Source organism: Metopolophium dirhodum, chromosome 5 (assembly GCF_019925205.1).
Source record: "Metopolophium dirhodum isolate CAU chromosome 5, ASM1992520v1, whole genome shotgun sequence".
In the NCBI taxonomy this organism is placed as follows: domain Eukaryota; kingdom Metazoa; phylum Arthropoda; class Insecta; order Hemiptera; family Aphididae; genus Metopolophium; species Metopolophium dirhodum.
In genome coordinates this window covers 19,074,633-19,101,726 of record NC_083564.1, presented here as the reverse complement: position 1 = coordinate 19,101,726, position 27,094 = coordinate 19,074,633, and the positions used below count along the sequence as shown (strand labels likewise).

The window sequence follows — 27,094 nt, the reverse complement described above, 5'->3', positions numbered from 1 at the left end:
TTATTTTATATTATTTCATGGTTATTCTATTAATAAATGTGCTCATACTGCATTTTCCCTCTGTAAACAATAATTTTTAATGTCTCACAAAACTAAGCTAAAATTACGTATATGCGTTTTGAGGTGTTAAGAGGTATCTTATAGTTTATCCATGAGCGTTATTGGATTCTACAGGAAAAGTTATTAAATCATCAATTATCAATCAGTTATCAATTTATTATTTTATTTTGATAATTTGATAAATATAACAAGGTGATTCAGAAAAAGTTATTTTTCTCAAAACGACTACATTGTTGCTTGCTGCCTTTTGGCTTAGGAGGGCAGTATTATACAAATTTAAGAGAAGCAGTTTATATAGACTTGTATTATAGGAGTCGATTTTTGATATTTTATTTTCAATGTCCAATATTTAGCTTTAAAACTTGTGATATTTTACTTTTTGAATTTAGTAATTAAACTATAGACAATCCTCATCTACTTATAACTATTTATTATTAATAAGTGTATTTACTCTCAAACCGCTCAATAAACTATATTATTGAAAATACAAAAATACATTTTCATAGAATATTTTAATATTATTCATACCCCTTAAGATTTATTTCTATAATATTAATAATAATTAATTATGATAAAATGTTGTATATTATGTTATTAATATTTGTGTAATAATAATAAATAACCTATAGCAGTTATAGCCTTCTTAGTTCATACCTACTTATAATTACATTATATTCATTATAATTTACTATATTTTTAGAACTATCTGACCACCTGCAGTTTCTAAAAAAGTTTAGACTTCGTAATAGGCATTGGTTCAGGTGTTAATAGATGTAATAACGCTGTACATCATTCAACCAAGTAGATTATCTATTATTTATTTCGATATTATTAACCTTCAGTAGGTACTAGGTCGCGCAGGGTAATTTATTACCCCACTAATTTTAAACTATGTTTTAATATTATTTAGGTTGGTATAAATATTGATTTTATCTAGCTTCTATTTATATGTTATATATTATAAAAATAATGTTAGTAATTTTTTAATTAGTTTAAGATAATATATCATATATTTGTCTACTAAGTAAAAAAATAAAACAAATGTTAAATTAAAAGTATAAATTACATTTAGTATTCTATTTTCGTTATATACTTACAAAAATATTAAATTTAAAATAAATAAATTTGAAAAAAATATATATTATGTTTAATCAAGGGAAATTTTTACCCTGCGCGACGGAATAGGTACTCATAACCCGCGCGACCTACTGAAGGTTAATAATAATTAATTATGATGAAAAGTAAGTGAGCAGATGTATCTCTGAAGTATCAAATGCACTGTATCAGCCGGATATCATAAAACAATACATAGTTATTTCAATTAACACATAGAACTTACCCATATACTCAGTTGTTCAATCTAGTATCATTTTTAAATGATTAATTTAATTAATGAAAATATTATATATATTTGAAGATTAATGACGTTTTAAAATTTATCTATTCATTTCTATGTTAATTATAATGTATCGCAATTTTATAAAATATGTATTTAAGTTATGTGCACTCGAGATATTTGTAATCGATATTTGCAATTATATTATGACTAGGCAATGATAAAATAAATATTTGTGAAAATAACAAGTACCTATGACTATCGTGTACACAAACCAAAATAAATAAAAAAATCATTGAAACATAAATAAATTCATCACTCCGCACAAAATCTAAAAGATATAATGTATATTGTAAATTATAATATAACATTTTTCTGATATAATAAACTTTATAGCTTATTTATCTGTAAATAACCAATTTAAATTATAAAAAAACATTTGTATCAAACATTTACAAAAAGAAAAATAAACAATTCAAGTATTGTCATAAATTATAAATAAATATGTTCATATAATCATATTAATATCAACAATAAGACCATTATATATGCTGATTAGTTAATAAAATGTGGTGGTCTATCAACAACTAATCCACCAAAAATGTGACAACCACTTCTCGAAAATCTCTCCATGGTCCAAGTATTGGTTTTGGGGTTGTAAATTTCTACAGTATCATTGATAGATTCATCTGCAGATTCTCCGCCCATAACATATAATAAATCATCTAATGCCAGTACTCCTATATAAAAATATAATTTAAATTCAATATATTTTTACAAAGGTTGTCCTAAAAAATATAATTGTTACCAGGACGAAAACGACATATTTCCATATCAGCTACAGAAGACCAAACTCCATCACTCGGTCTATAAATCTCAACACTTTTAAGATATTTTCCATTATAGCCACCAATAGCATACAGAACACCGTCCAAAACTCCTACACCAACACCTTGACGGCATACGGACATCTCTGCAACTGGTGTCCATGTATCAAGTGTGGGATCATAATATTCCACAGATTTCAAACATCTATTTTTACCTGCAGCACCCCCAACCTACACAATTTAATTCAATGAAATGTATTACAAATTAAAAAAAATAAAAATAAATAATTATTCACCGCGTATAATAAATAATTGAGAACACCAACACCCAAATCACATCTTTCAGTAGACATACTAGATACCAATCTCCATTTTTGAATACTGACAACAAAAACCTCTACACAATTTAATGGATTGTCGAGATTTCCACCACCAATCTAGAATTACATAACAATATACATTTCTAATATAAAATAAGTAAAATACTGATTTTACTTACTGCATATATACAATCATCCAATACACCAACTCCTAATCGTTGCCGTTTTACTACCATGTTGGCCATTGGAACCCAAGATGGAGACTGTAGAGATACATCAAGTATACTAACAGATTGTGAACACAAATTATTCACATCTCCTACAGCAAAAACAAATTGATCTCTAATTACGCCTAGACCAGCTAACTGACGACAATCATTTAACCCAGGTGCACTCTTTCGCAGTTTAGTTGCTGGGTCGTACCATTCTGTATAACACTTTGGTGATTTATCAGACCGATTGAACATTAAAATAACCTGATATAATTAAAATGACTAAATAATAGTGAAGATAAATTAAACAAAATTGAATCATACTTTTTGTGAATCACCAAATTGCCTGGGTTTACAACGAATTGTTTGTGGAATGGTGAAATACTGTGCTGCTTTTTGTAGATTAAAATAGTATGCTTCAATTAAATATCCAATACCTAAAAATATAATAATTAATAAAATAAATAAATTCATAATGAATGCATATATTTATGAAAATAACAAACATTTAGGATTATTCTGTAGAAGGGGTTCGTTTGCTATATTTAATAATATATCAGGCCTAGATGCTATAATGGGCAAACGTACATGTTCCATTAATTCTGTCAAAAAATCTTTTCTGTGATCCAAATCTTGTTTTACCCATTTAATAACACTTTCAAATACCTACAAAAACAAATAATTAAATATCTCAAAACGATAATATTGAAGATCATTGGCGTTTCTATCTATATATTCCCAAATTAATTTATTTATTTGTTAAACCACCCATTAGTGTATTACTGGGTCCCAAAACATATAACAGATCTTGGTTTTCATTCTTTTTTTAACAAGCTAAGGAATATTTTTATGGTATTAAATCTATTTTTATTAAATTCTATACTTTGATAACTTTCTATGGGCGTGTATAATTATTAAAATATTTGTAGTAAAAATTGTTTGGGTACTAAGGAAATTTTTATGGTTAAATAGCATTTTATAAGAACTTAGCTTAAATTTCTTCTTCTTCAAAAAAATTTAATATAATATTCTTTACTAATAAGTAATATTTCTATTTTTATTATGTATCGTTTATATGACTTCAGCTAGATAGCCTAGATAATGAAGGCTATAATAATAAAGTATACATATCAAAAGCTCTCTAATTTCAGCTTTACAAAACAAAACTTGCCAATAACTGTCTAAGTTTTTTATTTTAAAATATTAATTAGCATCTGGATAACCAGGGATATAATGAAAAAGAAAACATAATGAATATACCTACCTATCTAAATTTTATTTCATGTTTGTTTAAATTGGTTTTAATTTTTCAGGGCATTTAATTGAGCTATTCATATTAATTTGTATTAAATAGTATTTTTTTAAGGCATTTTTCTTGTTTTTTATTGCATTTAAATCCATGCCGTACATATAACTGAATCTGACGTTTATTATATCCAAGACTAGCCAACGAGTAAGTATAATAATATTAGATACCTAATATATCGTGCATGGTACACGATTAAAATACAACTAAAATACAGTTTCGTACATCCAATGTAACATTCTTAATTAATAAAAGTGAATTTATTTAATTGTTTTTTATTTTATTGTAGTGTGTTTTTTGGTGATTTTGTAATATATACTTCACTATTGATTGTTTGAAACAGAAACTAAAAGAAAGTGTGGTGTTAAAAAAATTATAGAGGGAGGGAAAAAGGAAAATCTTAGAAAAATCAAGTTAAAGCAGTTAAAGATCGATCTATGTTTTGCATCCATTATGACTCAGTTATAGAGTAGGTAATGGAAAATAAGTAATACATTATACTCTGTACTTGCAACCCTCATCTGTTAAAACATACATTGGTACCATATTTAAGTTTATACATTTTATGATAATGTAATAGCAATGAGCAGAAAAGTTGCCTCAGTCAAATATCCTCTGGCTGTGGATATAATATAGTTGATGAAAATCAGTAAAAAACAGCAGATAAAACTCTTCACAATAAAAACAAAAAGGTAAATATTATAATATTATATTCATATGTTAGCTCTTTGTGTTAAGTTGCCTAAAAAATATTATATATTGAAATACAACTAATATTAATATTGCAGTTTGCTTACTTTTTCTTCATATGGAACATCAAGGTCATTACAGGAGATAATCTTAACCACATCTTCAAAAGATAAAGATAGGAACTCATCACTTTTAACCACTTCCCTGAAAATAATTGTCATTATATAGATAATTTATTACTATAAAGAACTAAGTTATTTAAATCATACAGAAACTCTTTTTTTATTAATGCTTCAGAACTTGATAACAATTCTGTACGGTTATGTAAGTCAGCAAACGCTCTGATACCAATACAATTAGATGCATCCAGTTGTTTTTGTAAAAACTCAGCACATGCATTAGTTACAACCTCTAGCTGTAAGACATTTGCAGCTAGTAACAACACCTTAGAAATCAACAAAAATTGACATCAAATGATAAGTTATTTGAAGTCAATATTAAATTAATTATTCAATTATACCTGTACATTTTCTTTTGTGATCATAATTTCTCCAGTATAAATATAATCTACTAATATTTGTAAAATGGTGGAATCTAATTCTCTTATAATAACAACATCTTTGTTTCGCTCACCGAAATTACTAAACATTGCAAAGAAATATGGACTAGCTGCCATTAGGACAATTTTATTACCAAACGTTATATTTCCATCTTCTGTTTCAAATCTAATGTCACATAAAACTTCATTTCTAAAAACAAAAATGTTTTAGGTACTAATTTTAATTCTGAAAGAAGCTAATGTTATTGACACCATACTTGCGTAGAGACTGTAAGCCTTCTAGTATTCTATCAGAGTGAAAGCTATTTCTAAAATGTGTTGGTTCACATTCAGTTGATTTCAAAACTTGCGTTACGATATTTTCACAAGATGATGTCTGAATAGTATCCATTTCTTCTACTGACATAACACCTTTGAAAATATATTAAAAAGAAATATATTTTTAATATCATCATTGAGTCAAAAATTAATAATAAAAATTAAGTACCTATGATGGGGTAAAAACCAACAAAATACTGTTGTTAAGAAATTATCAATTTATTACCTAGGTTGTTAGATTTATTAAAAATAAAGTATTCTAATTCTAATATTCTAACAGAGCATCAATTTCTTTTACTGACTGTACACTTTTGAAATTTTAAAAATTATGAAACACTTTTATATCATCATTTCTACTTAATACTAAATTTTAGTAGCAGCAGAGACCAACCAAATACTTCTGTTAAGAAATTACTAAGTCAAATGAAATATAAATAATTTTTGAAATAATTAATAATAAGCAATTAAAGATGTTCATTGTATTTAGTTGAACGCCATGGGTATATTTTCATTTCTTTAGTTTTTGGATCTAAAATTTGTACATACCATTATAAAATGATTATCAGGCAACAAATTACAATTATATAATATGTTTGCTATATTTAGTTAATGTATATATTATCTGCTGAGCAAGCAGACGATGAAATAAAAAATAAAAACAAGAAATGTTATTTTTATTATTCATCGTTCTTTACAAAATTACTTTCATCTATTTTTTATTGATAATTATAATTATATTAATTTGCTATGTTTCAGCGAGAATTTATTTAAATAATAATAAAAAAAAAAAATATAATATAGGTATACTGATTCTATATTAGACTTGAAATTCAGATTGGGGCTTTCATTTTATTTTATTTTTATCAGAATAAATAAGGTGTTTTTCAAAAAGTAAGTAAGATTGCCCTAACAATATAGGTACAACAAATGTATTATTTGTCACTTCACATTTCACATCATGAATGTCGATATTATTTAGAGTTTTAATGATGTGGCATATTTGTATTGTAAGTAAAATATTACCCTGTCTCTAAACGCTCAACCATAATGGGCAAGATAACTTATGCTTGACCATGGTGGGGCGTCTAATATTATTGAATTGAATTTAATTTATAGATTATTATACATTTTCTTACTGATTTATTGTAGTTGGATTTAAACCACTGTAATAATGGTTAATACTGCAGGAAAAAAAGGTACCTATGGTATTGAAATATAGGCCTTTATTATAATCAAAGTAACACTGAGAATTAAAATTTATATGTTCAATATAGGTATTATATCACACAATTTAAATTAGAAAATAACCACCTGTATCTGATGTCGAATCTCAATGAACAGTGCACATAGACTATTAGTATTGAATGTGCAGTTTGCGGTGTGCCGTTTTGCATGTATCTCGAAGAGTGATTGAATGGTGGGTACTTTCTACCTACCATTAACGACTATAAATTGAATCATTCAAAATTTAATAATGAAGTATGAAAATAATAACACAATAATTTAGCTGTACATTGGACAATATTTAGTAAGCATAAAATAAAATTTGATAGGTATGTCACAAAATATTATAATAAACATTATTACATTAGTGTTTACTGTTTACTATATATTATTTTAATATTTTATTCCGTTCCGTTTCCCCACCATAATATTACGAAAAATATGACTTACCAAAGTGGTAATAAGTACTAACCAGTAACCACAATTGAAAAAAAAATTAATTTCTACTCCAATACTCCGCCTTTTTTTGAAATACTGTTTGGTTATAATAATATATCAACTAAATAATTATTAATTCAATAATTTATAGAAAAATCAGACCTGAAAATAAATAAATTATGTATGGTTTTTTTCTATCTATTATGGTGGGATGGATGATATCATAAAAATATTTGGACATTTAATCTCTCTTATGCTCATTTTTCTCCAAATATATTTGGTATTTGAAGTGTTTTGTTTTATATACCAACCATTATAAAATAACTTCATGCAAGATTTGTATCTGGTTAGGCATGGTCTAAACTAAGTCATCTCGAATGCCTTGACAAATTAGTCACAAAAGATAAAAATAATATTACAATTGTTGAATTGTCAATTAGTGTAGAAAATACTTTTATTTCTATGAAACAGTATGATGAACGTAATTGACATTCAAAAGTACAATTAGTTTTGTAGATATGATTATAAGTCTGTTTAATAAAAATATTAATAATTATTTATTAAAAGAAAGCAAGGTTGTAATTAAAATCAAAATGATTGAATTAATTTAATCTTTATATAGCTATAAAACCATATATTTCTTTAAATTGTAAGTTTTTATTACCTAGTAGATAATATATTAAATGTAAGTATTAACTCTTCTATGTATAAAAATAAATCAAGTAGGTATAACTGTATAAGTTCTATGTACTTACCTATGATTGTTGTGCAATTGTCAAACCATACTTTTATATACCTATTATCTTCTTATTATAGGTACCAAAAATAATTTTACCATATAAACTCAACGCTAGAATGTATGTTTTTTGTCACGAGTCTAAGCATTTATATTATCCTTATATTCTTACTGTATTATTATACTGTAACGATTATCGTCATCGACATCGTACGTTATTCCTACGCTGAGCACGGCTTATATGCTGACTGTTAGTAATGGCAAATGTGTATATATGTATGCAATATAAATTATGCTGACGCGATGTTTAGCACGCGTCGTGTTAATAACCGAACGCGGGACTCCTGGCAGGGGACAGTTAGGTAGTCGATGTGGTCTAGTGTCGGAGTCGATAGTTTGATGTTCGAGAGTCAGTATATACTCATAGTGGATGGTCGATAGTGGAAGTCAAGGGCTGACAACGGCCTAAAGAGGACCCGCGGACGACCAGCTCAACCCACATTGCTGATATCGGCACCCACGACACACCATGGCCCGATCGGTAACCCTCAGTTATAATTTATAAGTATACCTAATACATATTATTTGATGTTCGATATATTATAAGATTCGATATGTAGTAATAATTATACATTAATATTTAATAATAGATACATAAATATATATACGTATTGAGTACTTTGCTTCACAAAAGATGACCCTGAGTCCTAGTAATAATATCACACACCGAGGTCGAGTCTCCGAGACCTCGTTAAACAGAACGACACCTAAAGCGGTGGTAAGAGCGAAAGGTGAAGAGGATACGTTACAATACCTATTACAAAAATAGTGAAAGTATATTTATTCAGCTATGGTGAGTGGTTATTTCTATAAAAACTTTTATTATACCTACCAACTTATATTATATTATTTGATTATTATAAATAATTCGTATCATTTAAAATGAGATTGGACAGTTTAATAATATAAATAATTTAATTGAACAAATTTAAAAAACAAATACGTATGTATACCTTTCTTTGTGAATTTGGAACTATCTAAATCAAAATTAGCTAGAGTAGTTTTTGAGTTGTATAACGTTAAATACTATGCGTCGAATGCTTATGGGTTCATGTAGCTAGACTAGCTCGATGGATTAGATAATTTGAAAATGGTTGTAATTTATTACTATTGATCTGTCATTATAAATAATTTGCGAAAATAAATATATGTATATATACTACATATAATATTACATAATATATTTTATATTTTTGTAAAAGCATTTATAGGATAATTATCTTTACTCCTTAGTATAAACATTTTAATGCCATTGAAACAACTGATGAGAATTTTTATGTAGAAACATACAAATTTTCTTAATTAAAAAATTGAAGTTTGTACCTCACTGGACGAATATACTAGTTAAGTAGTTAAAAACATATGATACATTAACAAATAAATAGATCATAAAATATCATAAAATTCTAAACATCAGAATTTGAAAAATTATTATTTTTTAAAACGGCACGAGTCATATTCAAAATAATGTAAACCAATAACACTGTATTAATATGTATTATTAATATTTGTTATTACACTTGCACATATTAGAATTAAGCATGAATAACACAATACAATTTACCATAATGCAATAGGTACCTACCTATTTTATAGTACTATTGTACATTGTACATAAATAATAATTATTAACTATATTGTGGAAAATTATTACTACTATCCAATAATTTTCATAGCTAGTTATATTTGGGACGCAATATTGCACAACTATAGAATATGCACCCAATATTTTACTTTTGACTCTCATTTTATAGTCCAGTCTTCACAAAAGGGTGGACACCCCTGCTTTAAATAGTAAAATGATTAATGTAAAGTAAAGTAAAAGTAAATTTTAAAATGCATCATTGGTGTTAAGGCAGTACTTTAAATCTTATACCTCAAACACACCGAGCCGATATATTATAATGATTTTAGTTATTTTAGATTCTGAGTGGAACGATGAATGTATTGATTTTACAATGTGTGTTTTTTTTTTTGTTTTTTTATTTTTGTGTCTGTCATCACCTTTTAGGACAGTAAAAGTGCTTGGATTTTCTTCAACAGTAACTTTTCTGATAGGAAAGTGAATCTAGTTGGTACTTTTGGGGGTCAAAAGTAAAAATTTCCCAGTAGTTTTCAAAAGCGACGTGAAAAACAAAAGAAAAATTAAGGGAAAACGGGATTTTTTACGCAAAATATGTTTTCGAGAAAATCGATTTTGGTTTTTGGCGTGACTCTAAAACAAATGACCGTAGGGACATGACATTTTGACTGAGTGTTTATAATTGCATTTCCCATACACCATAACATTTTCCAAATATTTTGACTTATTTTGAGCTGTTTACGGATATTGTCAATTTCCATTTTTTTTAGTTTTTTTTTCTATAAATATCTATAAAATTTTTTTTGTTGGGTAAAAAAGCGTGAATATTTAATATAAGGCGCCTGATATATCGTTCTAATAGCAGTTGAAAAATATTAAAAATACATAGGCACAATTTTTTTTTATAAGCATTTAAAGTTCAAATTTTGACAAAATGTATCAAATTTAAAATTTATTAGTTATTTTGTAGTTAAAAATTTATAAAATGTTCAAATTTTATAGCTAAGGATTGAAAATTAAAAACAAGGTTCCACGTATATATAAATTACTTTATTCACAATAATATCATCAAATATATTAGTAATACCTAGGCTGAATGACCGTTTTCGCTCAGAATCGTTTTTCTTATACAATGATATTATATCATTGAATTAAAATTTAACACCATCCATTACAGTGTCCCACTTGTAACCTACTGTACAGCAGAGCGACATCCACTTAACCACCTTTTAGTTGTAATTTAAAATATTATTAGTGGGGACTTGAAACTTCTCAAGTATATTATTAAGTACAAATATTGAAATATGATAATAATGCATATACTATGCAAATAATATTTAAGTCAACAATAGAAATATAATATAATATCCCAGGCTGACAAACCGTCTCCGCTCAGAATAGTTTTTCGTATACAATCATTGAATTCAAATTTAACACCGTCCATTTCAGTGACCCACTTGTAACCTACTATAGTACAGCAGAGCGACACCCACTTATCCGATTTTAAACAATTTTATTTTATAAAATATTTTCACTAAGAAACTCTGATGAAATAAAATCAGTGGACATGGTATAATATCAGTATATTTCACGTATAATTTGCTTAGTTGAATCTAAGACTTACACACGAAAAAGAACTTTATGGTCTGAAAAATAATATTAACATCTGTTAGCCGGCGCTGTGTATATGCAATTTCTGCTTCTCTGCTCTGTATTATCGCTAGTCGGTAAACGCATTAATATACGATACAATTTTTAAAATCACAATTTAAATGATATGTTTATATTTAAAAATTTTAATTCACAAAAATAGTGTTATAATTTTTAAATACCTTTTTATAATATTTTATTTTAATACTATATTATAATTCTGTAATTTGTTAATGTCCATTATGTTATTTATGTAAATAATTATCAATTATATATTTTCGATTTTATTGTTTAACTTAAATGTTTTTTCTTTGCAATTGTAACATATTTATACCTATAGGTACTGCGATTTTAATATATTTTTATTGTAATTTTGACATATTTTTAGTGCAATTTTGACATATTTTTCTACAGAATTAAATGTAGTCTTCATTTATAGGTCATGTGAAGAAAAATTGCGCCCTCTATTACCTCGACATAGGCAAGTAGCTGCCACATCTATATACGTTTATAAATTACATACAACAAGACTGAAAATGTATTACACAATTAATATTTCACACATACATTGCATCATAATATTGCATTATTATATTATATTGATGAGAAGAAAATTTTGATCACAGTGTTATCATTGGAAAATCGTTTTAATATATTACCTATATATTTATTATTTATATTACTAGGTCGCTAGGTCGCTAATTCACACTGTTTTTAAACTATAAAAAAATTACCTATTGTACAAATATTAATGTATAGATAATCATAATGATTATGCTTTTTCATAAAAAAACCTAAATAATAATAAATAAAAAAAAATGGTTATACAAAAATATAACTATTATATTATGCCATACATTACTATATATTAGATGCAATATTTATTATATGTACTTGGACCAATTTTAAAAATTATTTATATTGATAGATTGACTGTCATATTACGTATTACCAACATTTTCAAATTATCTATAATAACTCATAGCTACTTAACCCATTACCATAGACGATAAACATAATTTTATTCTTAGTGGCTTAGTATATATAAAGTAATATATAACTTAAAAACTACTCGTTCAAATTTTAATTATGATATATCAAGATTCTTAATAAAAATACCTTCCGTATAATTAAAAGTGAAAAGGAGAGGTTCCTAATTTAAAAACGGAAGTTTATAATTTGTATTGTCATAGGTGATCCTAAAGTGGTATAAATAATCTCAAGTATAAGAAAATATGGTTTTCAAATATAATATTTAAAAATTCCAAAAATTAATCATATTTGATCGTCAAACAAAACATAAGTTATTAAAATTCTTGTATATTATCCGTGCTTCAGCGTTGGCTTTTATCAAACAAAAAAATATCGCCGACGCTTAAGCATAGATAATGTTCTTACCTAAAAGTTTGATGATAGGTTAATTCACTTAGTAATATAAAAACTAACAGCACACTATTGAAACTATATCGAACAAAAATTTGTTATATGTTATACGTTTGTAAAATGGAGTCTGCAACATTGGTAGCTTCTTCCTAAGAACGGTTTTTATATTGCCGAAAAATTAATATTTAAGTTTTATTTTTATAAATGCGTGGACCTCGAAAGATGTTTCAAAAAAAAAAAAAACATTTTGAATTCGTGTTGCTGACGAATAAAAAATACCCGTACACTTTATATGTAGATCATTATGAAGACCAATTTAATTTATGTTTCCCTATCACTTTTCGTTTTTGCTTAAAACAATGCTTTGTTAATTCAAACATTTATTGTTTAAATATTTTGCTGGTTCAATGCTTCAATGTCTTTTTTGTAGTAATGTAACTATGTAAGTTCATTAAATTCAATATGATCTCATTTATAAATACTTTTTCAAAATGTGTCGATTGATGACAGTGTTAACTAAAACGCGCGTTGTTTACAAATAGGTAAATATGTTGTTTACATTTTTAACTTATGGTCATTTTTTCAATGAAAATTTAAAGTATTACTATTTCTATCTACGTCGATTCACGACCAAGTAACTGAAACAAGGTTGTTCCTACTTATCGTTATATTCTCGAAAACTACGTAAGGAAAACGAACGAGTAAAATGCAAGGCTGGGCATTAACGATTTAAAAATTTAAAGTTAATTTAATTTAATTTTAACTTTTTAATTTAACTAGTATAACTATTGGTTTTTTATTAACTAACTGTTAACTTCATTTCTTTTTTAATTAACATGAAATTAACGAACTAATTTTTCATTTTAAGAAATAAGTTAATTTAATTTATTATATATCACTATTTCAGTCTATTTCGTTTTCTGTAGGTTTGCAAATATTATTAAATCATTTTAATTTAATTTTGAGGAATTAATTAACCTCAATTAGACGTAGATCTTAGTTCATTTACTAATTACTATATGTAAGAAACTATTAAAATAATTAACACAATATTTTTATAATTTTAATCGTTTCCATTATTTATTTGGATAAACAAATTTCTAATAACTATCTAATAAATTTTGCCCATCATTCTCCATGCATGATTGAAATCGATGAATCACTTCTCTTTGAGTAGCTGCTAATATCTGTTCCTTTTTAAGTTCTGCGCAAGCAATTACAATTTTATTTTTTAGATCTTGAATACTTAAAGGTGGAGTTGAATAAACTTCATTCTTTAATTAATGTCCCCACAGAAAAAAATCTAATGACGCGAGATCTGGAGATCTTGGTGGCCAAGCTACTGCACCATATGTATCCATCGATTGCCAAATTTATTTTGTAAATACTCTCTTTTGTTTATCCAAATAAATAATAGAAATGATTAAAATTATAAAAACATTGTGTTAATTATTTTAATCGTTTCTTACCTAGTAATTAGAAATGAACTAACATTTACGTCTAATTGAGGTTAATTAATTCCTCAAAATTAAATTAAAATGATTTAATAATATCTGCAAACCTACGGAAACAAACAAAATACTTAAAATTTTATAATAATTCAAAAAATTCTAGTATGATTGTTGAGAAATTCAATAATTTTAATCGAAACTGGTTGCCATTTGGTCAATTTTGATTTTAGAGCTATGGTAAAAAGGACCAAATCGACTTAAAATTTGGTCTATCCGAATTTAGTATTCAAAACACCCGTTGCCATTTAAAAAAATGCAAGTTGTATTGCGCATGCGCACACGGAAAGATCTAAAAATGTAAAAATCATCAAGAAATGTGTATTTATGTATTCCCTATCCCCTCCCGAAAACCGCATATTAATCAGATGTCACTGGACAGAATTATTTAGTGTTACCTTTAAAAGGAATCATACTGTATAGTCTATAATTTAGTTTTGGAAAAAAATTAAGTACGCTATAGCGTTGTATAAGCAAATTAACTTTTTTAACTTAATAAAAAAATTAACAAAAAGTGTGAATTAAATTTTAACTTAATTGAGTTAACCTATTGTTTAACTTTTTGTTATTGGTGTAGACTAACTTAACTTAACTGCGAGTTAAAAAAAATCATTAACTTGCCCAGCCTTGGTAAAATGTAAGTAATACACCATTTTTACGTATTGTTTCAAAATTTCGTATTCTCAAAAATTTTTGAATGAAACTTTTACGTAAATATTTGTAATCGGTGTTCATCAACCTCTGTATGCAGTGTTCGGATTAGATAAGTAGTGTTTCATCTAGATAAAGATAAAGATAATGCAACTCTAACGTATCTAGATAGAGATAAAAGATAACTTAACTCATATATTTTATCTAGATAAAAAAAAGATAAAATTTTTTTTAAATGGGTTTTAAATATAGGTATATTTTAGTTGGGCACTAGGAACATAATAATTACATTATTTATAAACCATAAACTTGGTTTGAGAATCTATATAAATATTTAAATGCGTTTGTACAATTTCGCGATTTTTATCTATATAAAATGTATCTAGATGAATTAATTTAGATGAGGAAAAAAAATTATCTAAGATGAACATTTAGATACCTTGTAACTATTTATCTAGATAAGATAAAAGATGAACAAATAATTATCTAGATATTCATCTAGATAAGTCCGAACACTGTCTGTACGTAATGAATTGATAGTTTTCTATTAATTTTCATTTAGTAACTTATTTATTTATATTATCATTTTTGTCTATTGGTTTATTGTGTTATTTGCGTTTATGAATGTTTAATGTTTATACTTCCATTTTAAATACTGTAATTGAATCATATATTACTTCCTTAAGTATATTACTATTATAATCTACTAATTTACGATATTACAATTTATTATTTTCGGGACTTGTGAAAAATGGCTCTTGAATAAATTGTGCACTTAGAAGACTTGAGAGCTTTAGAGAAAGCTGAAATTAGAGTGGTAGAAAATTGACCAAGGCAATATAATAATGCCCAAAATGTCATGGAACGTTGGTTTGTATAATAATAAATAACCTATAGTATATTTTATAGCCTTCTTAGCTCATACCTACTTAATCACATTATATTGATTATATTTTTAGAACTATCTGACCACCAGTTTCTAAAAAAGTTTAGACTTAGTAATAGACATTGGTTCAGGAGTTAATAGATGTATTAACACTGTACATGATTGAACCAATTAGATTACTTTCAATCTCGAAAGGGGTATGAATACCAACCGTTTACCTTACCAATATACTCAGTTGTTCAATTTAGTATCATTTTTAAATGATTCAGTTAACTAATGAAAATATTATATATTTAAAGAATTGATGACGAAATAAAATTTGTCTATTAATTTCTATGTTAATAATAATGCATCAAGTTTTTATAAAATATGTACTAAAATTATGCTGCACTCAAGATATTTGCAATCTAAATTTGAACATTTTATCATATTGTATTTAAAATTAAAAAATAAACATTCGTGAAAATGGTAAGAACTTATAATTATCGTGTACACAAACAACTAAATTAAATAAATCATTGAACAATCAATAAATTCATCACTCCCCACAAAATCTAAAAGATATAATGTATATTGTAAATTATATAAGATTTTGCTGATATACTACAATTTAATAAACTTTATGGCTTATTTATTTGTAAATAACCAATTTAAATTATAAATAAATATGTTCATATTATCATATTACTATCAACAATAAGACCATTATATATGCCGATTAGTTAATACAATTTAGTAGTCTATCAACAACTACTCCACCAAAAATGTGACAACGACTTCTCGAAAATCTCTCCATGGTCCAAGTATTGGTTTTAGGGTTGTAAATTTCTACAGTATCAATGATAGATCCAACTACAGATTCTCCGCCCATAACATACAATAAACCATCTAATGCCACTACTCCTATATAAAAATATAATTTAAATTCAATATATTTTTACAAAGGTTGTCCTAAAAATTATAATTGTTACCAGGACGAAAACGACATATTTCCATATCAGCTACAGAAGACCAAACTCCATCACTCGGTCTATAAATCTCAACACTTTTAAGATATTTTCTATTATAGCCACCAATAGCATACAGAACACCGTCCAAAACTCCTACACCAACACCTTGACGGTTTATAGACATCTCTGCAACTGGTGTCCATGTATCAAGTGTGGGATCATAATATTCCACAGATTTCAAACAATTTTTACCTGCAGTACCCCCAACCTACACAATTTAATTCAATGAAATGTATTACAAATTAAAAAAAAAAAAAATATAATTATTCACCGCGTATAATAAATTATTGAGTACACCAACACCCAAATCACATCTTTCAGTAGACATACTAGCTACCAATCTCCATTTTTGAATACTGACATCAAACACCTCTACACAATTTAATGGATTGTTGAGATTTCCACCACCAACCTAGAATTACAAAACAATATAAATTTATAATATAAAATAAGTAAAATACTGATTTTACTTACTGCATATATACAATCATCCAATACAGCAACTCCTAATCGTTGCCGGTTTACTACCATGTTGGCCATTGGAACCCAAGATGGAGATCGTAAAGATACATCAAGCATACTAACAGATTGTGAACACAAATTATTCACACCTCCCACAACAAAAACAAATTGATCTCTAATTACACCTAGACCAGCTTCCTTACGACAATCATTTATCCCTGGTGCTTTCTCACGTAGTTTGGTTGCTGGGTCATACCATTCTGTATAACACTTTGGCGATGTATCAGACCGGTTGAACATTAAAATAACCTGATATAGTTAAGAGGATATAATAATAGTGATGATAAATTTAACAAAACAGAATCATACTTTTCGTGAATCACCAAACTGCCTGGGTGTACAACGAATTGTTTGTGGAATTGTGAAATACTGAACTGTTTTTTGTAGATTAAAATGGTATGCTTCAATTACAAAATCTTTGCCTAAAAATATTATAATAACAATTAATGAAATAAATTAATTAATAATGAAAATATATTTATGAAAATAACAAACATTTAGGATTATTCTTTAGAATAGGTTCATTTGCTATATTTAATAATATATCAGGCCTAGATGATATCATTGGCAAACGTACGTGTTCCATTAATTCTGTCAAAAAGTCTTTTCTCTGAACCAAATCCTGTTTTACCCATTTAATAACACTTTCAAATACCTACAAAAACAAACAAAAATAATTAAATTTAAATTTAAATATCTCAAAACGATAATATTTAATAGCATTGGAGTTTCTATCTATTTATTCCCTAATTATCAGTTATTTGTTAAACCACCCATTAAAGTATGACTGGGTCCCAAAACACATTATAGATCTTGGTTTAATTTTTTTTTTAATAAGCTAAGGAATATTTTTATGGCATTAAATCTATTTTTATTAATTTCAATACTTTGATATAATATTATTCATGGGTTAATAGGCTGATAACGTTACATAGTTTCATAAATCCAAATCGTAACATTCTTAATTAATAAAAGTGAATGTATTTACTTGTTTTTTATTTTATTGTAGTTCGTTGTTTAATGATTTTGTAATAGATACTTCACTGTTGATTGTTTAAAATGGAAACTAAAAGAAAGAGTGGTGCTAAGAAAAAAAAGACCTACGATCGACCTATGTTTTGCATCCATTAAGATTCAGTTATAGAAAAAATAAGTAATACATTATACTATGTACTTAAGATATTACTTAACTCAACTTAAGTTGTTTCCTGAGAAAACAGAAGATGAGTAGAGGATACAATCATGCAACCCTCATTTGTTAAAACATACATTTTATATGAACTTCTTAGCTTAAATTTCTTCTTCTTCAAAATGTAATATAATATTCTTTACTAATAAATAATATTTCTATTTTTATTATGTATAGTTTATATGACTTCAGCTAGATAGCCTAGATAATGAACGCTATAATAATAATGTATACATATAAAAAGCTCTCTAACTTAAGCTATACAAAACCAAAATTTGCCAATAACTGCCAATAAGTTTTTTATTTTAAAATATTAATTAGCATCTGGATAACCATTGCTATAATGAAAAAGAAAACATAACGAATATACCTACCTATCTAAATTTTATTTCATGTTAATTTAAATTGGTTTTAATTTTTCAGGGCATTTAATTGAGCTATTCATATTAATTTGTATAAAATAGAATTTTTTTAAGGCATTTTTCTTGTTTTTTATTGCATTTAAATCCAAGCAGTACATATAACTGAATCTGACGTTTATTATATTCAAGACTAGCCAGCAAGTAAGTATAATAATATTAGATTAGGTACACGATTAAAATACAATTAAAATACAGTTTCGTACATCCAATGTAACATTCTTAATTAATAAAAGTGAATTTATTTACTTGTTTTTTATTTTATTGTAGTGTGTTGTTTGGTGATTTTGTAATATATACTTCACTATTGATTGTTTGAGACAGAAACTAAAAGAAAGTGTGGTGTTAAAAAAATTATAGAGGGAGGGAAAAAGGAAAATCTTAGAAAAATCAAATTAAAGCAGTTAAAGTCGATCTTTGTTTTGCATCCATTATGACTCAGTTATAGAGTAGGTAATGGAAAATAAGTAATACATTATACTCTGTACTTGCAACCCTCATCTGTTAAAACATACATTGGTACCATATTTAAGTTTATACATTCTGTGATAAAGAAATAGCGATGAGCAATAGCCGATAAAAACATCGATTTCCCGTGCCAAAAAGTTGCCTCAGTCAAATATCCTCTGTGGATATAATATAGTTGATGAAAATCAGTAAAAAACGGCAGATAAAACTCTTCACGATAAAAACAAAAAGGTAAATATTATAATATTATATTTATATGTTAGCTCTTTGTGTTAAGTTGCCTAAAAAATATTATAATATATTGAAATACAACTATTATTAATATTGGAGTTTGCTTACTTTTTCTTCATATGGAACAGCAAGGTCATTACAGGAGATAATCTTAACCACATCTTCAAAAGATAAAGATAGGAACTCATCACTTTTAACCACTTCCCTGAAAATAATTGTCATTATATAGATAATTTATTACTATAAAGAACTAAGTTATTTAAATCATACAGAAACTCTTTTTTTATTAATGCTTCAGAACTTGATAACAATTCTGTACAGTTATGTAAGTCAGCAAACGCTCTGATACCAATACAATTAGATGCATCCAGTTGTTTTTGTAAAAACTCAGCACATGCATTAGTTACAACCTCTAGCTGTAAGACATTTGCAGCTAGTAACAACACCTTAGAAATCAACAAAAATTGACATCAAATGATAAGTTATTTGAAGTCAATATTAAATTAATTATTCAATTATACCTGTACATTTTCTTTTGTGATCATAATTTCTCCAGTATAAATATAATCTACTAATATTTGTAAAATGGTGGAATCTAATTCTCTTATAATAACAACATCTTTGTTTCTCTCACCAAAATTACTAAACATTGCAAAGAAATATGGACTAGCTGCCATTAGGACAATTTTATTACCAAACGTTATATTTCCATCTTCTGTTTCAAATCTAATGTCACAAAAAAATTCATTTCTAAAAACAAAAATGTGTTAGGAACTAATTTTTATTCTGAAAGAAGCTAAAGTTATTGACACCATACTTGCGTAGAGACTGTAAGCCTTCTAGTATTCTATCAGAGTGAAAGCTATTTCTAAAATGTGTTGGTTCACATTCATTTGATTCCAAAACTTGCTTTACGTTATTTTCACAAGATGATGTCTGAATAGTATCCATTTCTTCTACTGACATAACACCTTTGAAAATATATTAAAAAGAAATATATTTTTAATATCATCATTGAGTCAAAAATTAATAATAAAAATTAAGTACCTATGATGGGGTAAAAACCAACAAAATACTGTTGTTAAGAAATTATCAATTTATTACCTAGGTTGTTAGATTTAATAAAAATAAAGTATTTTAATTCTAATATTCTAACAGAGCATCAATTTCTTTTACTGACTGTACACTTTTGAAATTTTAAAAATTATGAAACATTTTTATATCATCATTTCTACTTAATACTAAATTTTAGTAGCAGCGGAGACCAACCAAATACTTCTGTTAAGAAATTACTAAGTTATATGAAATATAAATAATTTTTGAAATAATTAATAATAAGCAATTAAAGATGTTCATTGTATTTAGTTGAATGCCATGGGTATATTTTCATTTCTATAGTTTTTGGCTCTAAAATTTGTACATACCATTATAAAATGATTATCAGGCAACAAATTACAATTATATAATATGTTTGCTATATTTAGTTAATGTATATATTATCTGCTGAGCAAGCAGACGATGAAATAAAAAATAAAAACAAGAAATGTTATTTTTATTATTCATCGTTCTTTACAAAATTACTTTCATCTATTTTTTATTGATAATTATAATTATATTAATTTGCTATGTTTCAGCGAGAATTTATTTAAATAATAATAAAAAAAAAAAATATAATATAGGTATACTGATTCTATATTAGACTTGAAATTCAGATTGGGGCTTTCATTTTATTTTATTTTTATCAGAATAAATAAGGTGTTTTTCAAAAAGTAAGTAAGATTGCCCTAACAATATAGGTACAACAAATGTATTATTTGTCACTTCACATTTCACATCATGAATGTCGATATTATTTAGAGTTTTAATGATGTGGCATATTTGTATTGTAAGTAAAATATTACCCTGTCTCTAAACGCTCAACCATAATGGGCAAGATAACTTATGCTTGACCATGGTGGGGCGTCTAATATTATTGAATTGAATTTAATTTATAGATTATTATACATTTTCTTACTGATTTATTGTAGTTGGATTTAAACCACTGTAATAATGGTTAATACTGCAGGAAAAAAAGGTACCTATGGTATTGAAATATAGGCCTTTATTATAATCAAAGTAACACTGAGAATTAAAATTTATATGTTCAATATAGGTATTATATCACACAATTTAAATTAGAAAATAACCACCTGTATCTGATGTCGAATCTCAATGAACAGTGCACATAGACTATTAGTATTGAATGTGCAGTTTGCGGTGTGCCGTTTTGCATGTATCTCGAAGAGTGATTGAATGGTGGGTACTTTCTACCTACCATTAACGACTATAAATTGAATCATTCAAAATTTAATAATGAAGTATGAAAATAATAACACAATAATTTAGCTGTACATTGGACAATATTTAGTAAGCATAAAATAAAATTTGATAGGTATGTCACAAAATATTATAATAAACATTATTACATTAGTGTTTACTGTTTACTATATATTATTTTAATATTTTATTCCGTTCCGTTTCCCCACCATAATATTACGAAAAATATGACTTACCAAAGTGGTAATAAGTACTAACCAGTAACCACAATTGAAAAAAAAATTAATTTCTACTCCAATACTCCGCCTTTTTTTGAAATACTGTTTGGTTATAATAATATATCAACTAAATAATTATTAATTCAATAATTTATAGAAAAATCAGACCTGAAAATAAATAAATTATGTATGGTTTTTTTCTATCTATTATGGTGGGATGGATGATATCATAAAAATATTTGGACATTTAATCTCTCTTATGCTCATTTTTCTCCAAATATATTTGGTATTTGAAGTGTTTTGTTTTATATACCAACCATTATAAAATAACTTCATGCAAGATTTGTATCTGGTTAGGCATGGTCTAAACTAAGTCATCTCGAATGCCTTGACAAATTAGTCACAAAAGATAAAAATAATATTACAATTGTTGAATTGTCAATTAGTGTAGAAAATACTTTTATTTCTATGAAACAGTATGATGAACGTAATTGACATTCAAAAGTACAATTAGTTTTGTAGATATGATTATAAGTCTGTTTAATAAAAATATTAATAATTATTTATTAAAAGAAAGCAAGGTTGTAATTAAAATCAAAATGATTGAATTAATTTAATCTTTATATAGCTATAAAACCATATATTTCTTTAAATTGTAAGTTTTTATTACCTAGTAGATAATATATTAAATGTAAGTATTAACTCTTCTATGTATAAAAATAAATCAAGTAGGTATAACTGTATAAGTTCTATGTACTTACCTATGATTGTTGTGCAATTGTCAAACCATACTTTTATATACCTATTATCTTCTTATTATAGGTACCAAAAATAATTTTACCATATAAACTCAACGCTAGAATGTATGTTTTTTGTCACGAGTCTAAGCATTTATATTATCCTTATATTCTTACTGTATTATTATACTGTAACGATTATCGTCATCGACATCGTACGTTATTCCTACGCTGAGCACGGCTTATATGCTGACTGTTAGTAATGGCAAATGTTTATATAATATGTATGCAATATAAATTATGCTGACGCGATGTTTAGCACGCGTCGTGTTAATAACCGAACGGGGCACTCCTGGCAGGGGACAGTTAGGTAGTCGATGTGGTCTAGTGTCGGAGTCTCTAAAATGGTTGTAATTTATTACTATTGATCTGTCATTATAAATAATTTGTGAAAATAAATATTTATATATACTACATATAATATTACATAATATATTTTATATTTTTGTAAAAGCATTTATAGGATAATTATCAACACACAAATTTACTCATTTAAAAAATTGAAGTTTGTACCTCGAGACGAGTATACTAGTTAAGTAGTTAAAAACATATGATACATTAACAAATTAAAATATCATAAAATATCATAAAATTCTAAACATCAGAATTTGAAAAATTATTATTTTTAAAACAATACGAGTCATATACAAAATAATGTTAACCAATAACACTATATTAATATGTATTATTAATATTTGTTATTACACTTGCACATATTAGAATTAAGCATGAATAACACAATACAATTTACCTTAATGCAATAGGTACCTATACCTGTCCTATATTATAGTACTATTGTACATTGTACATAAATACTAATTGTTAACTATGTTGCGGATTATTCCTATCCAATAATTTTCATAGCTAGTTATATCTGGGACGCAATATTGCACAACTATAGTATATGCACCCAATATTTTACTTTTGACTATCATTTTATATATTTTATTACACCTTAAATAGTAAAATCATTAATGTAAAGTAAAGTAAAAGTAAAATTTAAAATGCATCATTGGTGTTAAGGTAGTACTTTAAACATTATATCTCAAACGCACCGACCCGATATATTATTATTATTTTAAGTATAAATTTGTACGAAATTACATATTAAATAACGAGAATAATGATTTTAGTTATTTTGTTGTAATTTAAAATATTATTCGTGGAGACTTGAAACTTCTCAAGTATATTATTAAGTACAAATATTGAAATATGATAATAATGCATATAATATGCAAATAATATTTAAGTCAACTTCCCGGCTTTCGTATTATTAACAATAACAATATAAATATAATATAATATCCCAGGCTGACAAACCGTCTCCGCTCAGAATAGTTTTTCGTATACAATGATATTATATCATTGAATTCAAATTTAAAACCGTCCATTTCAGTGACCCAATTGTAACCTACTATAGTACAGCAGAGCGATACCCACTTATCCGATTTTAAACAATAATTGTATTTGTTAAAATATTTTCACTAAGAAACTCTGATGAAATAAAATCAGTGGACATTGTATAATATCAGTATATTTCACGTATAATTTGCTTTGTTAAATCTAAGAATTGCACACGAAAAAGAACCTTATGGTCTGAAAAATAATATTAACATCTGTTAGCCAGCGCCGGCGCTGTGTATATGCAATTTCGCTACATTGGCGAGGAGGTGGTATCTCTGCTCTGTATTATCGCTAGTCGGTAAACGCATTTAATATACGATACAATTTTTAAAATCACAATTTAAATGATATGTTTATATTTAAAAATTTTAATTCAGAAAAATAATGTTATAATTTTTAAATACTTTTTTATAATATTTTATTTTAATACTATATTATAATTCTGTAATTTGTTAATGTCCATTATGTTATTTATGTAAATAATTATCAATTATATATTTTTTGATTTAATTGTTTAACTTAAATGTTTTTTCTTTGCAATTGTAACATATTTATACCTATAAGTACTGCGATTTTAATTTATTTTCATTGCGATTTTGATACATTTTTAGTGCAATTTCGACATATTTTTTTACAGAATTAAATGCGGTATTTCTTTATAGGTCATACGAAGAAAAAATGCGCACTCCATTACCGCGACATAGACAAGTGGCTGCCACTTCTATATACGTTTTTTAAATTACATTTTACATGACTGAAAATGTACTGCACAAATATTTCACGCCTACATTGCATATCTAGTAATATTGCATTATATCATATTGATTTGATTTTCAAATTATCTATAATAACTCATAGCTACTTAACCCATTACCATAGACGATAAACATAATATTATTCTTAGTGGCTTAGTATATATAAAGTAATATATAACTTAAAAACTACTCGTTCGAATTTTGATTTGGATATAATATATATAAGAATCTTGATATTATCAAGATTCCTAATAAAAATACTTTCCGTATAATTAAAAGAGTAAAGGGGATGTTTCTAATTGAAAAACGGAAGTTTGTAATTTGTATTGACACAGGTGATCCTAAAGTGGTATAAATAATCTCGAGTATATGAAAATATGGTCTTCAATTAATATAATATTGAAAAATTCCAAAAATCAATTATATTTTATTGTCAAACATATGTTATTAAAAGTCTTATACACTATCCGTGCTTAAGCGTTGGCTTTTATTAAACATAGAAAAAAATCGGCGACGCTTAAGCACAGATAATATTCTTACCTAAAAGTTTGATGATAGGTTAATTCACTTAGTAATATCAAAACTAACAGCACACTATTTGTTTGGCAATAGTATCAGATCTCCGTAGAGTTGTCTCTAAGGTTAAGTGTATTTAATAATATGAATAATAGATCACGCACTTCGGATAAGGATAATATAATATTATTGATATATTTTTACATGTTACGACAGTCAAATATAAATTATTATGTTATACATACATACGGCAATACCGTTTTTACAGATCTCTATTATATTATAAATTCCCTAACGGACCTAACCGGTCTCAGAGATACGTATATGTAAATATCGACAGCAATAATAATTCACATTAAATATTAGTATGAGAAAAAATATTTGACAGTTTGACAATCTTAGCACACCACGTGGCTTTACAGCAATAATAATTAATAACGATACCCGACCGCATATGCATTTGCCGGGAACTGTGCTGCCGCCGCTCGTCGATCGCCGACCAAGGACCAGTGTTCGGACTTATCTAGATAATTATTTTTTCATCTTTTATCTTATCTAGATAAATAGTTACAAGGTATCGAAACGTTCATCTTAGATAATTTTTTTACTCATCTAAATGAATTATTCATCTAGATACATTTTGTATTGATAAAAATCGCGAAATTGTACAAACGCATTTAAATATTTATACAGATTCTCAAACCAAGTTTATGGTTTATAAATAATGTAATAGTGTGGTATAAGTGTATAACGACGGATATACCCAGTACGTTAGACTGTATTTTACTTCCAGACATTTTTTTGCCTTATTTGAAAGATTGCTTATGTATATTTTTTTTATCATGTGGTAATATTATTTTTATTATTATTGTATAATACAATGTATAATGAATAAAAAACAAAAATACACAAACAAAATAATGTATAACTTAAAGTTGCTCGCTTTCCTTGTATGTAGGTACTTAGTAGTACTTACTATAATACGTTGTATAGGTATTATTAAATTATTATTTTTTTTCCTTAAACATTGTTTTGCAGTAGATGCCTACCTACATACCTATATCAACAAAATTAGAAAAGCCATGGTCCACAATTCCACGTGAATAGTTAATAGACTTATACTTTTATGTACGAAATAATATTGAATTAACATAATAATAATTTTAAGATAATATTATTTATATGAAAAAAAAATTGTTGAATAGAGTACGCGAGCGGATTTTTACTAAGGGTAGGGTAGTTTTACCCTTAATACCCACGTGCACGTATTATATTGAGAACTAATTTTATTCAACCGTAAATTAAGTGCACAAGACCTATAAAATACAATCGAATATAACTTGGTTTAAAAACATGATTTGATATTCGATTTATTCGATTTAATAATACAAAATATATAATACGATAATATAAGCTTGAAATATTTCAAATATTTATCATATTATATAATGACCCTTCGATTGGCATGCTGCAGCAGGAACCGCATATATATGACAAATATTT

At 26.4% G+C, this 27,094-nt stretch overlaps 1 protein-coding gene across 1 annotated transcript; it reads right to left on the bottom strand.

Annotated features, from left to right (window-relative positions):
* Positions 1 to 1,726: 1,726 nt before the first annotated feature.
* On the bottom strand, positions 1,727 to 22,055 carry LOC132945051 (kelch-like protein 2). Its single transcript, XM_061014665.1, has 21 exons — positions 21,775 to 22,055; positions 20,403 to 20,556; positions 20,107 to 20,335; positions 19,856 to 20,031; positions 19,694 to 19,790; positions 17,774 to 17,933; positions 17,588 to 17,700; positions 17,231 to 17,527; positions 17,028 to 17,168; positions 16,718 to 16,964; positions 16,518 to 16,649; positions 11,037 to 11,059; positions 5,272 to 5,373; positions 5,021 to 5,196; positions 4,859 to 4,955; positions 3,262 to 3,421; positions 3,080 to 3,192; positions 2,723 to 3,019; positions 2,520 to 2,660; positions 2,205 to 2,454; positions 1,727 to 2,136 (listed from the first exon to the last, which is right to left on the bottom strand). The coding sequence occupies exons 2-21, from the start codon at positions 20,549 to 20,551 to the stop codon at positions 1,952 to 1,954; spliced, it is 3,285 nt and encodes a 1,094-aa protein (XP_060870648.1). The 5' UTR covers positions 20,552 to 20,556; positions 21,775 to 22,055; the 3' UTR covers positions 1,727 to 1,951.
* Positions 22,056 to 27,094: the final 5,039 nt, after the last annotated feature.